We start from the raw sequence: 12524 nt of genomic DNA, 5'->3' as shown, positions 1-12524 counted from the left end.
GAGATGATGCCCTCAGAAAGCTGGCTGGTGTGTAGGAAGTGATGTAGGATGAAAGGGTGGTGATCCTGGTTGCCTTGGTCCTCCTCCCCTCACTGCCCAACCTCTTGCAGATGGCAACAAGGGTGCCAGTGCCCGCTTGCTCAGGGGCAGTGGATGTTGAGGGACAGAGAGGGAACAGAGAAATGAGGGACTGGCAGTGAGCAGGCACAGAGCTGAATGAGTGACTGCAGAGTGGGTAAGGGCTGTGGGTTTGGAGGGAGCTGAGGAGGAGCATGGGAGCAGGCACCAGGGCCTTGTGAGCACTGGGCCGTGGTGGGGGCTGTAAGGGCTGAGGGTGTCAATGTAGGGGCAGCTGAGGAAGAGGAACCAGGGTGGTGTGGAGGACCCTGTGCTAGGACCTGTGACTCAGAGAAAGGCACTGAGAGTGTCAGCAATCCTCACTGAGTCTCACACACACACACACACACACACACACACACACACACACACACACACAGTCTTCTCTTCTCCCGCATGTTCCTCCCCAGTGCTGTGCCAGGCTGGCCTGTCAGTCTGTCCCTTGTGTGTCACTGCCTTTGTGCCATGTGCCAGCCTGTCGCACAATTTCAAGATGCCTTGTGCTGGACTCAGTGGCTTGAACAATCTGTTAACATGGCTGCTCTAATCAAACACTTGGAGTAGATGCATGTGGCACTTGTCTTTGTGCTGTGTGTAGTGTGTAGCTCAATAAACGTCTGTAGCATGTGTAACTAACTGACTAACCCCCGCAGTGTGCTCAGCGGGCTCCTCTGCCTGCCCTGGGGGCACGACCAGGGGCAGCCGGGACGGGCATCGGGCAGAGTGAGGCGGAGGCGTTCAGCACGGAGCAGGCGGTGCCCTTACAGCGGTAGTGCAGGCAGGGGGCACCTGGAAAGCCTGTTTGGGGTGGCGACTGACGTGACTCGTACCTGACCATGGGGCAGCGTGACGGCCCGGAGCGAGGCCCGGCGGGCCCCGGGGATGCTGCACGTGAGCACTGAGGGCCGTGCGTCCCTGGGAGCGGCGGAACTGGGCCCTGGGCGCCGGAGGCTTGGGCAAGCACCACCTCGTACGGGGCCACGACAGGCACTGGGCGGGGGCGAGAAGGGGCAGGAGCTCCCACCTGCTGGGGGCGGCGAGGCAGGCGCGGGCACAGCTGGTGGCGCTGAGCTGTTTATTTCCCGGCAGCGCGGTGCGGCCCGGTCGGGGCCGCGCGGGGTCACTGCGGGAACCCGCGGGGGTCGGTGCCGGTGTCCGCCAGGGGCGGGTCCTGCGAGGGAGAGAGCGCGGCGTGAGCGCGGGGCGGAGCGGAAGGGGCGCGGGGCGGGCGGAAGGGGCGTGTCTCACGTGCAGCGGTTCGTAGTCGGGGGCGTGGCCGCCGTACAGCGGGTTGGGGATGGCCACGAGCGGCCGCTGTGGGCGGGGCCTGGCGGCGCGCGGGCCCGCGCGCTCCGGCCGGGGCTGCGCCTCGTCCTCCTCCTGCTCCTCGTCCCCGCGGAGATCGGCCTGCAACGGCAGCGGCGGGTGCGCGGGAATGCGGGCACGGGGGCGCGCCCCGCCCACCCCCTGTCCTCGCATCCCCCACCGGGACCCCGCACCCCAGCTCGCCCGTACCTGGTAGTAGCCGAACTGCCCCTGCTGCCGCCGCCTCCTCACGTAGTAGTAGGCGACGCCGGCACCCGCAGCCAGTGCCAGCGCGAAGCACAGCGCTGACAGCGTCCCCGTGGCCACGGAGCCCGAGCCCTGCGCCGCACCGTTCACCTGTGCCGAAAAGAGCGATGTGCCCGGCACAGCGAAGGCACCGGCCCTGCCGCTGCTCCCCAGTGCGGCCGTGGCAGCCCTCCCAAAATGAGCCGTGCCAGAGCAGAGGACAGGGCCAGCTCTTGGGATGACTGTCACATCACCCCCAGTTCCAGGCCTGATGCCAGCCCTGTTCATGCCCCAGACTCACCTGGCCAAGGTGAACAACGGGCGGCGGGATCCTGAGAGGCTCTGCTATCACGTGAATGATGCCATTGAAAGCTAGGATGTCCCACTCCACAATCATCGTGTCATTGATCCCCTTGGCGTCCTACAGCACAGGACACAGGTGATGTCACCTGCCCAGAAAGGCTCCCCATCATTCCCTGTCTCAAAAGAGATGTGGTGAAAACTTGTGGCTTTTTTTGCCCTCTGCCAAGGCTAAACCTACTGAGTGCTCTGTACTGTTGCTCGCTGAGAGGTCTGATACATGGAGGTCGTATCCTGACTGGGATGGGATGATGGTGCCCGTCGTGAGGTTGAAGCTGAAGAGGATGACATTGCTGGCTGACACGTGGAGCTTCAATTCCTCTCCTGTCAGTGTCTGAATAAGCACCAGTGCACAGGGGTTAGAAATGGATGAGCTGGTCTCTCCCTTTCCCTGCTGCTGTGCAGCCCCCCAGCCAAGCCCAGACTCTCTCCATGGCCACAGACAGCTAAATTCATGGATAACGTGGCACAGAATGTGCAGAGCAGAGGGGATTTGCCACCTTTAGGATTGTCAAAGCTCAGCCAGGAAGGCTCTGAGGATCCTGACCTAAATGGCTCTTCTGAAGGAATGGTTGGACTGGAGACCTCCAATCCGCTGGTCCTATCTGACCCACATTCCTCCTCCTTCCCTAGACTATTTCACACTGTCATGCCAGCTTTGGTGGCACCTGCTCTCCTCTGGGGCTCTGATAGTTCATCCCTGCTTGCTTACCTCATTGTCTGCAAAGCCAGAATTCAGAGGGGCAAAGAGAGTTTTGGGAACTGAGACATCAGACAAATACATGAAAAAATCCAGTCCTTCTTCTGTGTCATTGGCAAAATTGAGCAACATCTGGAAGACATGGGAGATCTTCCCATCAGCACATAGCTGGCAGCACGAGGCCATCACCTTCCCCAGCCCAGGAACCGTCAGCCCTGGAAAGAAACCCCCTCTGTGTCCTGCACAGACCAAACCCCAACTCCTCCCTGTTCCAGCTGATCCCTCCCTCCGCCTTGCTGCTCCTGCAGAGCCAGGAGAGCGTCACTTACAGAATAGAAGGTGGAGAAGCGGTCCTGGTCTGCGAGCACATCGGGCAGTTTCCCACTGCACCAGTACCCATCTCCCACAAACCCATCTCGGCAGGTGCAGGTCACATCTGCAAGGGAACACCAGGGTGGGGTTGGACTCACCAGTGCTGGCTGCACCAACCACCTTTTCATTTCTAGATACCTTCATCGTGTTCCCTCTGGACATGGGCATGGGAGAGGACGTGTGCCCACCTGCCCTCGCGCTCCAGGGCAGTTCCCTGCCTGCTGCCCTGGCCCAGCTCTTGTGCCCAACAGGACTGTCCCCAGGAGAAGTGCTGGCACCACTCACCCTTCTCCCGGTAGCAGAATGCATCCCAAGTCTCGCTCAGGTTGCTTCGGAAGCCATAGTCCACAATGCCCACGTGGCTGGATCCACAGCTGGGATTGGGGTAGGCTGTGGGGTATCCAGCTGTGCCATTGTCCAGCCAACCCACCAAGCAAAGATGGAATCCCATCTAGAAGAGGAGAATCAATTATTAGATTAAAAATAGCTCTATCCCAGATTTTCTGCCCCAATGAACATTCCCACTGTTCCTCATCCAACATACCCCCAACCCCCAAAGTGCTGGGCACAGTCACAAGTCCCAGTGTGACTGGCAAGACCCACCAGGCTTCCTGTTTCATGGATGGAGCAAACAGGGCCTGGCTGAGGGGATGAGAGGTCACCCACCCACATGCCACCCCTGGGCTGGCCCAGGCCCATGAGGGGACAGAGCCACCCTTGCCCTGACCTGCTGTGCTGCACCCAGCTGCTGGAATGTGGCCAGGGATGCACCTTCTGCAGCACAGGCTGCCTGAGCCTGCTCGTAAGTGAAGTCATACTTTCTTCGGGGTGACTGCAGGTGAAACACGCCCATGGTCTTATCTGCAAAATACCAAAGCACAGGAGCATCAGTACAGGACACACTGAGCTACCTCTCTGGGCAGCCACATGGGTCCCTGTGTGACTGTAGGCGGCACTGCCAAGGAGGGTGGGATGTGGATAAGGCACAAGTGAGGGAGAGGCTTCCTCTGAGCTTCTCGCCTTCTACACAGGAGCCACTGCCACCAGAGGCCATCTCATGTCACATGGGAGCAGACAAGGATGGCTCACCTCCCCATATGACACGTAGGGAAAGGGAAATGTGAAAACCACGCCAAGCTACAGAGATGAATCCCAGTCCCCTTGGCCATCCCACCCTCCAGCTCTCCTGAGGGGAGCTCCAGGCAAAGGTGAAGGATGAGGAACGTGGCCTGTCCATGGCCCATCAGGCCATGGCCCTCACCGTGGAAGTGCAGGTCAGTGCAGGTGGCCTCCCGATGGCACTGCCCGTTGTTTTCCAGGCACCGGTCCGTGGGGGGCACGGCCTCCTCCAGGCACTGGATCCCGTCACCCACATAGCCCTGCTTGCATTCGCAGCGCCGCTCGTTCTGCAGCACAAGGGAAGGGTGAATTGTGTCAGTGCAAACACACAGATGCCAGCCGGGGATCCTTGCATCCCAGGGGAGATGGGGATGAGCCTTCAGAATGCCTCTCCAGCCTGCTGGGGCTGTGACAGAGCTGTGAAAGGCCACATGGCCTGTCCTGCCCCTACACCCAGGCAATATCACATCGAGTCCTTGGCATGTGCTGTTTGTTTGAGCTGAGCTTTGAGGTAAGTGGCTCCTGACTCTTGCACTACACCATGCCCCCAGTCCCATCTTCTGGCCTGTGGTGATCAACTTTGGTTCTTCTGCAAAAATGGCCAGCCTTGTTCTTGAAGTACCATCCAGGAGCCCCCAAAACAGCCCAGGAATGACACAACTCACACATCTTTTGCTCTTTAGACAGACGAGTGGGGAAAATCAGCCTCAGCATAACATCCCCAGAACTATCACAGCAGCACAGCCCCTGCCTGGTGATAAGCACCCGCAGGATGAGCACAGCGCCTGAGGGCACGGAGAGGACGGGAGGAGGCTGCACTAGGGGGGACACTGTCCCGGGACTGTCGCAGGGCAGCCAGCTGGGCGGTGCTCCCAGCACGGGGATGTCCCCAGCCCAAGGGGCCGCTCACCGGGCCGGTGCTGATGCAGCGGGCGTGCTCGCTGCAGTCCCCGTTCCTGCCGTCCGCACAGCGGTCGATGGGCTCGCAGATGTGGCCGTCACCGCTGTAGCCGGGGTCGCAGGAGCACGACACGTTCACACCCGTTTGTGAGCACTGTGCGTGCCGGGCACAGCCCCCGTTGTCCTGGCTGCACATGTCGATCACTGCGGGAGGGAAGTCCTGGGTTAACTAAACCATCTCATGAGATGTCCTGGGGGTCAGCCTGGCTGTCCTGCCAGTTGTCACCCCAGCATGGCCATCGGCAGGTGGTCTCCTGCTGTCCTGCCCTCCTGTCCGCTGCCCCCTGCAGCCCAGCCCCGCGGCTGTCCCGTACCTGTGCAGGTTCTCCCGTCCCCTTCGTAGTGCAGGTCGCACTCGCAGAGGTTCCCGGCTCGGCAGACGGCCTGGGCGTGGCACGGGGGAGAGCAGGTGGGTGTCACCACTGAAACCAGAACACACCCGGCTCACAGTGACCGAAAGGCTGTGACACGGCCACTGCTGCCACCACTAGCCTCTGCCCCAGGCCACCTGCCCCACACTCCCACCTCTCTCCCTCCCCCCGTTCTCTTCTGCAGGTGTCTTGCCCAAACACAGAGGTTTGTTACCCCATCAAACACACTTCAGATCTTCACCTCTGCCTCAAGCCCTTTTTGGAGCACCTCTGAGCTCAGGGACCCGATCATGATCCAGTAGAGCTTTTCTGCTCTGGCCCTTCCTCACCACCCCAACCCTTGTAACATTCAACAGCGTGTGGCAGATCTCAGGGTGAGCCTCACAACGGAGAGCTCCTTTTTGGAGGTATTTCTGAACAGCTGCTTGGATTACTCAGCTCCTGGGAAAGGAGCCATGTGGCAGCAGGTCCCAGGGAATAGTTGAGCATCCCTCACCCAGTCTGATTTCACAGCGGTCCCCAATCCAGTTCTCGGCACAGAAGCAGAAGCCATCGCCATGCAGCCCTCCATTGCACACACCATTCTCAGTACAGTTGCACTCTGTGAGGAATGGACAAACATAGCTTTTGTACCTTGGTGGAAAGGCCCTGGGACAGCCACGTGGCAGAAATGTGGCTTTGTGGGCAGGTGTGAAGGTGAGCACAGGAGTCCAACACATCCCTCCCCGCCAGTTCTGGCTCCTGTCACACATGCTCTTCACAGAGGAAGAGGAGCCTTTGCACCCACAATACCCCATCACTCCTCTCCCCTGGGCATTTCTGGAATGTGTTTCTCACTCCAAAATATTCCTTGAGACCCTGTGAGACCCAGTTTGGGATGGGAGGACAGAGGATTCTCTTTTCCCTTCCTTTACTTTTGTCTGACATGGGCACAGGTCCCTGCTGAGCATGTCCCAGGTGATGCTCTTCCTCTACAGGATTCATCAAAATTCTGTGTCCCCCAGCTCACAGTACAGTGAAATACTTTCTCCCAAACTGGGGCTTTCAGCTGTGCTCGACAAACGAGGAGGGGTCTTTGACCCTGTGTCCTTATCAGCCGCGGGCTGCCAGGGAATCAGCCCAGCACATCCCCTGTCCTGCAGCCCCGGTGCCGCCGCCCTGCCCCGCGGTACCTCGGCACTCCGGGCCGTATCTGCCGGGTGCACACAGCTCACAGCCCGTCCCGATGAACGCCTGGCTGCAGTTGCAGATCCCTGAGCCGCTGATTTTGTCATCGCAGGTCCCGCGGTTGTTGCACGGCGCCTCCAGCCCTCCTGGGCACGCTGCAAATGGGGCACCTTAGTGAGGCTCTGGTGACAAAGGGACCCTGTGCTGGAGGGAGCCACCCCACACATCAGGTGTCCCTGAGCTGCTGCTCTGGGGTGCTCGGACCACAGAGCTCAGCAGTCTGGGGACTGAGTGCTGGGGATGTCCTATGACAGGAACACTTAGGAATGGGGGCAAGAGGGACGAATTTGGCACAGCTTCCAGCCTGGGAAGAAGCCCTGCTGTGATGTGCTTGGTCTGTGCTGTCCTGCCCCACGAACGGCAGACTCAGCCAAGGACGGGAGAGCTGCCCATGGCACAGAGGGCAGATGCCAGGCAAGGACTGAGCATTTACAACATCTAGAGGTGAGTGACATGTCTGACAGCCATCCCCAGCAGCCCTGTGCCCAGGGCTCTTCACAGGGACAAGGAAAGGGAACTGCTCCCTGTTATAATCCCAGGTCACTGCTCCCTGCACCCTCCGTAGGCTGGGGCTCCCTGCCTGGGCTTTTTCCCAGGGAAGCACACTCATGGATGTCGGATGTGCTGAAGCAGTAATGTCACCTTCTCGCCGGGGACAGCGCGGCTCTTACCCCGGCAGTCCCGGCCATAGTGGTTGGCACAGCACTGCGGGACCCACTGGCTGGAAACGCAGCTCCTCCTGCAGCCTCGCCTGAGAGGCCCCCTGGAAGAGAAGTGTCTCCTGAAGGGGTCCCACGGGGAGTGCTGCCATGCTGGCCGCAGCAGGGAGTTGCGGTGCAACAGGAACGTGTTTCTCAGCAGCTGGCTCCCGTAATAGTAGCAGCGCCTGGTTTCCCCCTGTGAGCAAACAGGCAAAACACAGAGTTTGCCACACTGGTCACTGACAATTCACCCTGACTTTTCTTGTTCCACTTATTTCAGTTTTATGACAAGTAACAGAGGCTTCCTAACATGTGCTGGGGCTGGTGACAATGGGGGAACCTCAGGAACATGCCAGAAGCCAGCAGTGAGAATGGGGTACAGCCACTGCCTCCCAAGGCTGCTCACCATGGGATCCCTGAGCCACTCCCAGGCTGAGCTCTTTTGCTATAAAGCACCCAGAGCCACCCCCAGTGTTGTTGGAAGGAGCCCTGTGCCACTGTGACCCACATAGGACTGACCAAGCAAAGACCACTGGACCCCATCTTTTTCAGCCCAGCTCCTGTGTGACTTGGGGCAAGGCATGACAATGTGGCTGAGCCAAGGGCTTGCTACATGCAGGTGGGCTTTCATTTTGCTGCTAAAACATGAGGGGCACATGGGTGTTGTCATCAGTCCCCTGATGGGCCTCCCTGGTGACAAAGGTGTGAGTTTTACCCGTTGAACGGAGCCAGCAGGGCAGGGTGGCTCAAAGCCACAGATTCCACAGCTCTCTGTAGATCCCTGTGGAGGGGAGAAAGAAACTTCACAACAACTCAGTATATGCTGCTGCCTCTCTTGGCTGCTCAGAGCTTTGCCAAGAAAGAGCAGCAAGCCCTCCAGACATCCCTGTTCCCAGGTGTGGGACTGCAGGGGTAGTCCAGATTCTCATTCACCTCACCACAGGTGCTTACCTGCAGCTCAACAAGGGTGAACTCATCACATCGAGATCCCAGATCTGGTGGCTCCAGCAGTCTATCAATGCCATGAGCAATGCCCCCATTGAACTCCATGTGCCTCTGGATGATGGTGGCATCGTTGTTCCCCACCAGAATCTCCCCCTAACAGAGGAAGAAAGCAATTTGTGATTCTGGCACATCCTACATCCTGGCTGTACCACCCAAAATTTGCTCGGTTTTGGCTGCCATGGCTTCTAAACCACCCCAAGAACTCCAAAATCTCTGTGCACATGTCCTTGACCACCCTTCCCACTTAACATTTTCACAGCCACCTCTCCTAAGGATGGCCTCTGTCCACACAGCATGTACTCTCTAAAGGTTGTGGCACCGTGGGATTGGCTTTGCAGCCAATCTCTGTGACATTCATGTACAGGTACCACACACCTCTGCACTTCCCTGCCAGCTGGCCAAGCTTGTGCCTCTTTACAGCCCAGCTGTAGCCAGGGAATGGGGTGTCCCCGCCTGCAGGCACCCCAGCTCTGTGCTCACTCCCTGCCAGAAGCACCAGCTGCCCCGTGGCCATGCCCAGGGACACTTGCTCCATGGGAAGCCAAGCCTGGAATCACTGACACTCACCACATGGGTTTTGCTGCAGCTGAATGAGATGGTGGAGCCATGCATGGTCCGTATGGTTTCAACTTGGGGCACGTTCCCAGCAACAATCTAAGAGGGAAAAAGAAGAATGTGAAGGAGAGACTGGCAAAACTGGCAGCTCATGTGAGGACATGGTGAGGACAGGGGTCAGTGGCCAGCCTCGGGGGGTGTATGTGGCAGGAGTCCCTGAAGCTGCTGTGGGTGGCACAGCACAGCTGTGCTGGGTTAGTCCCACATTCCTGCACGGCGAGGGGCCAGCTTGAAAAGGCAGTGGTAAAAGAGTGTGGCTTTGCTCAGCTGGACTCTCCCCTCGTTCATACCCCTGTACACAAGAGTCTGTGAGCCTTGCAGCTCCCCAGAAGCTGATGGCAGAAGGTTTCAGCTCAGCCACCAGAGTTTCACAATGATGCTGTAGGTGCCTCAAATGCTCAAACAGCTTTGGGTCTTCTCAAGACAGCTGATATGCTGCGTGTTTATGGCAGCAAAACACTTGGCAAGGTCACTCTGTCGCAGCAGTGGCAGACAGTGGCACCTGGTGTGGCCCTGGCAGCTACACGCCCGTGGGCTGTCACACGTACCTTGGTGTCCCTGACCATGTGTGCTTTGAGGTAGGAGGCCAGCACGTCTCGGTGCTCCCTGCGGTACAGGAACCTCTGCCGGCTCTCCGGGAGGGCTCTGAACGCCGAGTCCGTGGGCCAGAGCAGCGTGAAGGGTCTGTGCAGCGGGTCCCCGAGCAGCGGCAGCAGCTCCGCGTCCTGCAGAGCCCAGGACACACAGGGAGAGCCCCGCCGTGAGCGTGCGGGCACACGGCACCGCCCCGGGGCACCGGGCACAGCGCCTCACCTGCAGCAGCCGGCTGTAAATCCTGTACCCCAACGCCTCGGCCACCTCCGTGATGTTCTGCTGCTCAGGGACGAAAGCAAACAGCTCACAACAAGGGTTCCCCACCCAGGGCCAGCAATGCAGGGGAGAAACCAGACAGGCGACAGTGGCTAAACACAAATTTATCTCTGTCACCATCATGCTGATGGTTTGGCCTGGGAAGGGCTGGCAGTCAGCAGCCACCACTTTTCTGATTCATCCTGGATAGACACTGCTGTGACATGAGCTGGGATGAATTCCAGCACTCTGTTGTGCTGCACAGAAATGTGTTATATTCTGTAAAATGCAGGCTCTATAAGCCCCTAATGCTTGCTTAAGGAGTCACAGAGAGACATTGGCAAACTCGTGCTGCAACCTGCTCTGTGCTGGAAAAGAAATGCAATGGTTGGCACGGGACAAGATCCTCCTACCTACATGTAGAACTGTTGTCCCCTAGTGATGGAAAAGGCTCCTTATGTTCCAAATATGGCTATGCCACAAATGCTGTCACCTTCACGTGCCAAATCTGTGGCCTCAGACAACCCCTAGACAATCAGGGACAGGGAGGAAGAGCAGCCCAGGCAGCTCTGGGCTGGGGCAGCACTGCTGGGTGAGAGATCTTGTCCCTGAGCTCACCACATTCCGGACACCAGGGCACAGCTCCAGCCTTACCTGTGAGAGCTTTGAGGAAATGTTATAGCCCACCAGGTCACTGGGAATGAGGATCTTGTTGATGAAGTGAATGACCCCATTCACACCCACGATGTCACTCGTGACCACTTTGGCTTCCTCGTTGAGAGTGATGCTATTCTGAGAGAGAGGGGACCTGCTGAGGGCTGCAGCAGCCACAGCCCCACCCTGGGAGAGTCTGTGGGCCCCAGACAGGTCACTTCCACAGCCACAATGCCTTCACGTGGCAGAAAAAGCAACATCCTGACAAATGGGACAGCGAAGGGAATTACCTCGTTCACTGTGATCTTTATTTTGTGGCCAGATAAAGATGTAAGGGACTCCTGGTTTTCCAGGTCACTGGAGAGCAATTTGTGGCAGCCCACGATGTGGTAGCGAAGCAGGTCCCGGAGGAGACCTCTGCTCTTCCACTCCTCAAACTGCAGACAGAAAACAGGAGAGAGGTCACACAGGGCCCCCAGCCCCCAGGGGAGACCTGAGTTCCCTCTGACTCATCCGTGCAGGGAAGATGGTCCCCTAAAAACACAGCGAAGGCACAAAACCATTTGAGAACTTTGGGAAATTTCAACCAGCTTGACTAGTCGGTGATGGGGTTAGGATATTCCATTACACTGACACCAAAAAGCTGCCATTCTCTTATTCCTGAGAAGGAGCAAGGGATCTGTCACAGACACATGGGAGCCTTGCTGTTACCAGCCCATGGGCACCAAAGCCACCACACACACCACTGATCTGGCACTTCAGTGCCTCTGAAGCCCACAGGACATCATCTCCAGCAAGGGTCTCCTTGCAAGAGGAGATATGTACACCCCTGTCCAGGCTGTCTCCTCAGCGAGATGCCCCAAACTTCTGCTTTTACACTGATGGAGAGCAAGGGATGCTTTAACTCGCCATGGTGCAGCCCCTTTGCCTGGACAGATTCACTGGACAGAACAGACCCAGAGGGAGCATTGCCACAGCTGGAGCTGTCAAACAGCCGACAGAGCTCGGCATGGGAGGGCACTTACCACTGTGGTGTTTCCTATGAGATCTGTCTGTGGGACGAACACAGTGAAAGGCCCTGCCCCGCTGAGTTCTTTGATGCTTTCTGCCTGTGTAGGAGAGCATTTGTGGGAAACAGAAAACGTTGTTCCAGTTAGCAAGACCCTTTACAGAAAGCCCTAGGTGGGATTTACTACACAGAGACAAGGACAAAGCTGTCACCGACCTGTATCATCCTGAAGAACAGGGATGCATCCGGAATCCTTCCCAGCTCCTTAAACAGAGGGAATCAGCTGGTGTTAGCAGGGTCCCTTCCACTTGTTTCTCACCAACCAGCACACATACCTGCTCCTTCCAGTCTGGCCACTCTCCTACCCCAAAGGGACACCACTTCTGACACACCACAGTGATCTTCCCTCCCTCCCTCACCAGCTCTGCAGGCACAGATGACAGTGAGCTCTGCCTGCACCATTCCCAACTGCTGCAGGACGGAGTGGACAGAAGATGAAAGCTGGTCCTGCAGCACCTGTGTCATGGTAACTGCCCTGTGCTCATGGGACACCTTGAGTGCTTCACAAATCTCTGCTTTAATCTCACTGTGCTGCCACTGTCAGTTCTGGGATGCTGTCCAGAGGGCAGACACACCCTAGCAAGGCAAACAGCCTCTCCTCACCACACTGACTTGCAGTAAGAGCAGAGGCACACACAGCCCATCTCTTTTCTTGTGGCTCTGCTGTGGGCACAAGCTTTTATTTGCCACTGCCTGAAAAGGTCACCAGCTTGCCCAAGGACAGCCACTGTACTGGCTACAGAACTGGCCATAGACTGCTGCCCTCCAGACTGAGTCCCAAGTCCTGGCATGGCCACGGGGGACACCTGCCCTCATCCCACTGGGCAGAAGTGAGTTGCCTTGGGAAAAAACAA

General features: G+C 57.9%; 1 protein-coding gene across 1 annotated transcript in view; it reads right to left on the bottom strand.

Moving 5' to 3' along the window:
- Positions 1-1178: 1178 nt before the first annotated feature.
- Positions 1179-12524, bottom strand: part of STAB1 (stabilin 1) — a 52519-nt gene continuing 41173 nt past the window's right edge. The window contains exons 47-70 of the mRNA XM_014869563.2: positions 11827-11874; positions 11627-11710; positions 10892-11038; positions 10602-10739; positions 9912-9971; positions 9647-9823; positions 9051-9137; positions 8430-8576; positions 8194-8259; positions 7449-7674; positions 6723-6872; positions 6047-6151; positions 5494-5601; positions 5130-5323; positions 4362-4506; positions 3828-3961; positions 3386-3551; positions 3058-3164; positions 2741-2860; positions 2210-2362; positions 1970-2089; positions 1633-1779; positions 1366-1524; positions 1179-1288 (exon numbers count right to left, since the gene is read on the bottom strand). Coding sequence (XP_014725049.2) covers positions 1238-1288; positions 1366-1524; positions 1633-1779; positions 1970-2089; positions 2210-2362; positions 2741-2860; positions 3058-3164; positions 3386-3551; positions 3828-3961; positions 4362-4506; positions 5130-5323; positions 5494-5601; positions 6047-6151; positions 6723-6872; positions 7449-7674; positions 8194-8259; positions 8430-8576; positions 9051-9137; positions 9647-9823; positions 9912-9971; positions 10602-10739; positions 10892-11038; positions 11627-11710; positions 11827-11874 — 3039 coding nt within the window. The 3' untranslated portion in view covers positions 1179-1237. The remainder of the gene's footprint in view (positions 1289-1365; positions 1525-1632; positions 1780-1969; positions 2090-2209; positions 2363-2740; positions 2861-3057; positions 3165-3385; positions 3552-3827; positions 3962-4361; positions 4507-5129; positions 5324-5493; positions 5602-6046; positions 6152-6722; positions 6873-7448; positions 7675-8193; positions 8260-8429; positions 8577-9050; positions 9138-9646; positions 9824-9911; positions 9972-10601; positions 10740-10891; positions 11039-11626; positions 11711-11826; positions 11875-12524) is intronic.

The sequence above is a fragment of the Sturnus vulgaris genome, chromosome 11 (genome assembly GCF_052056855.1).
Source record: "Sturnus vulgaris isolate bStuVul1 chromosome 11, bStuVul1.hap1, whole genome shotgun sequence".
Classification (NCBI taxonomy): domain Eukaryota; kingdom Metazoa; phylum Chordata; class Aves; order Passeriformes; family Sturnidae; genus Sturnus; species Sturnus vulgaris.
The sequence above is the reverse complement of the archived record's forward strand: the minus strand, read 5'-3'. Positions and strand labels throughout refer to the sequence as shown.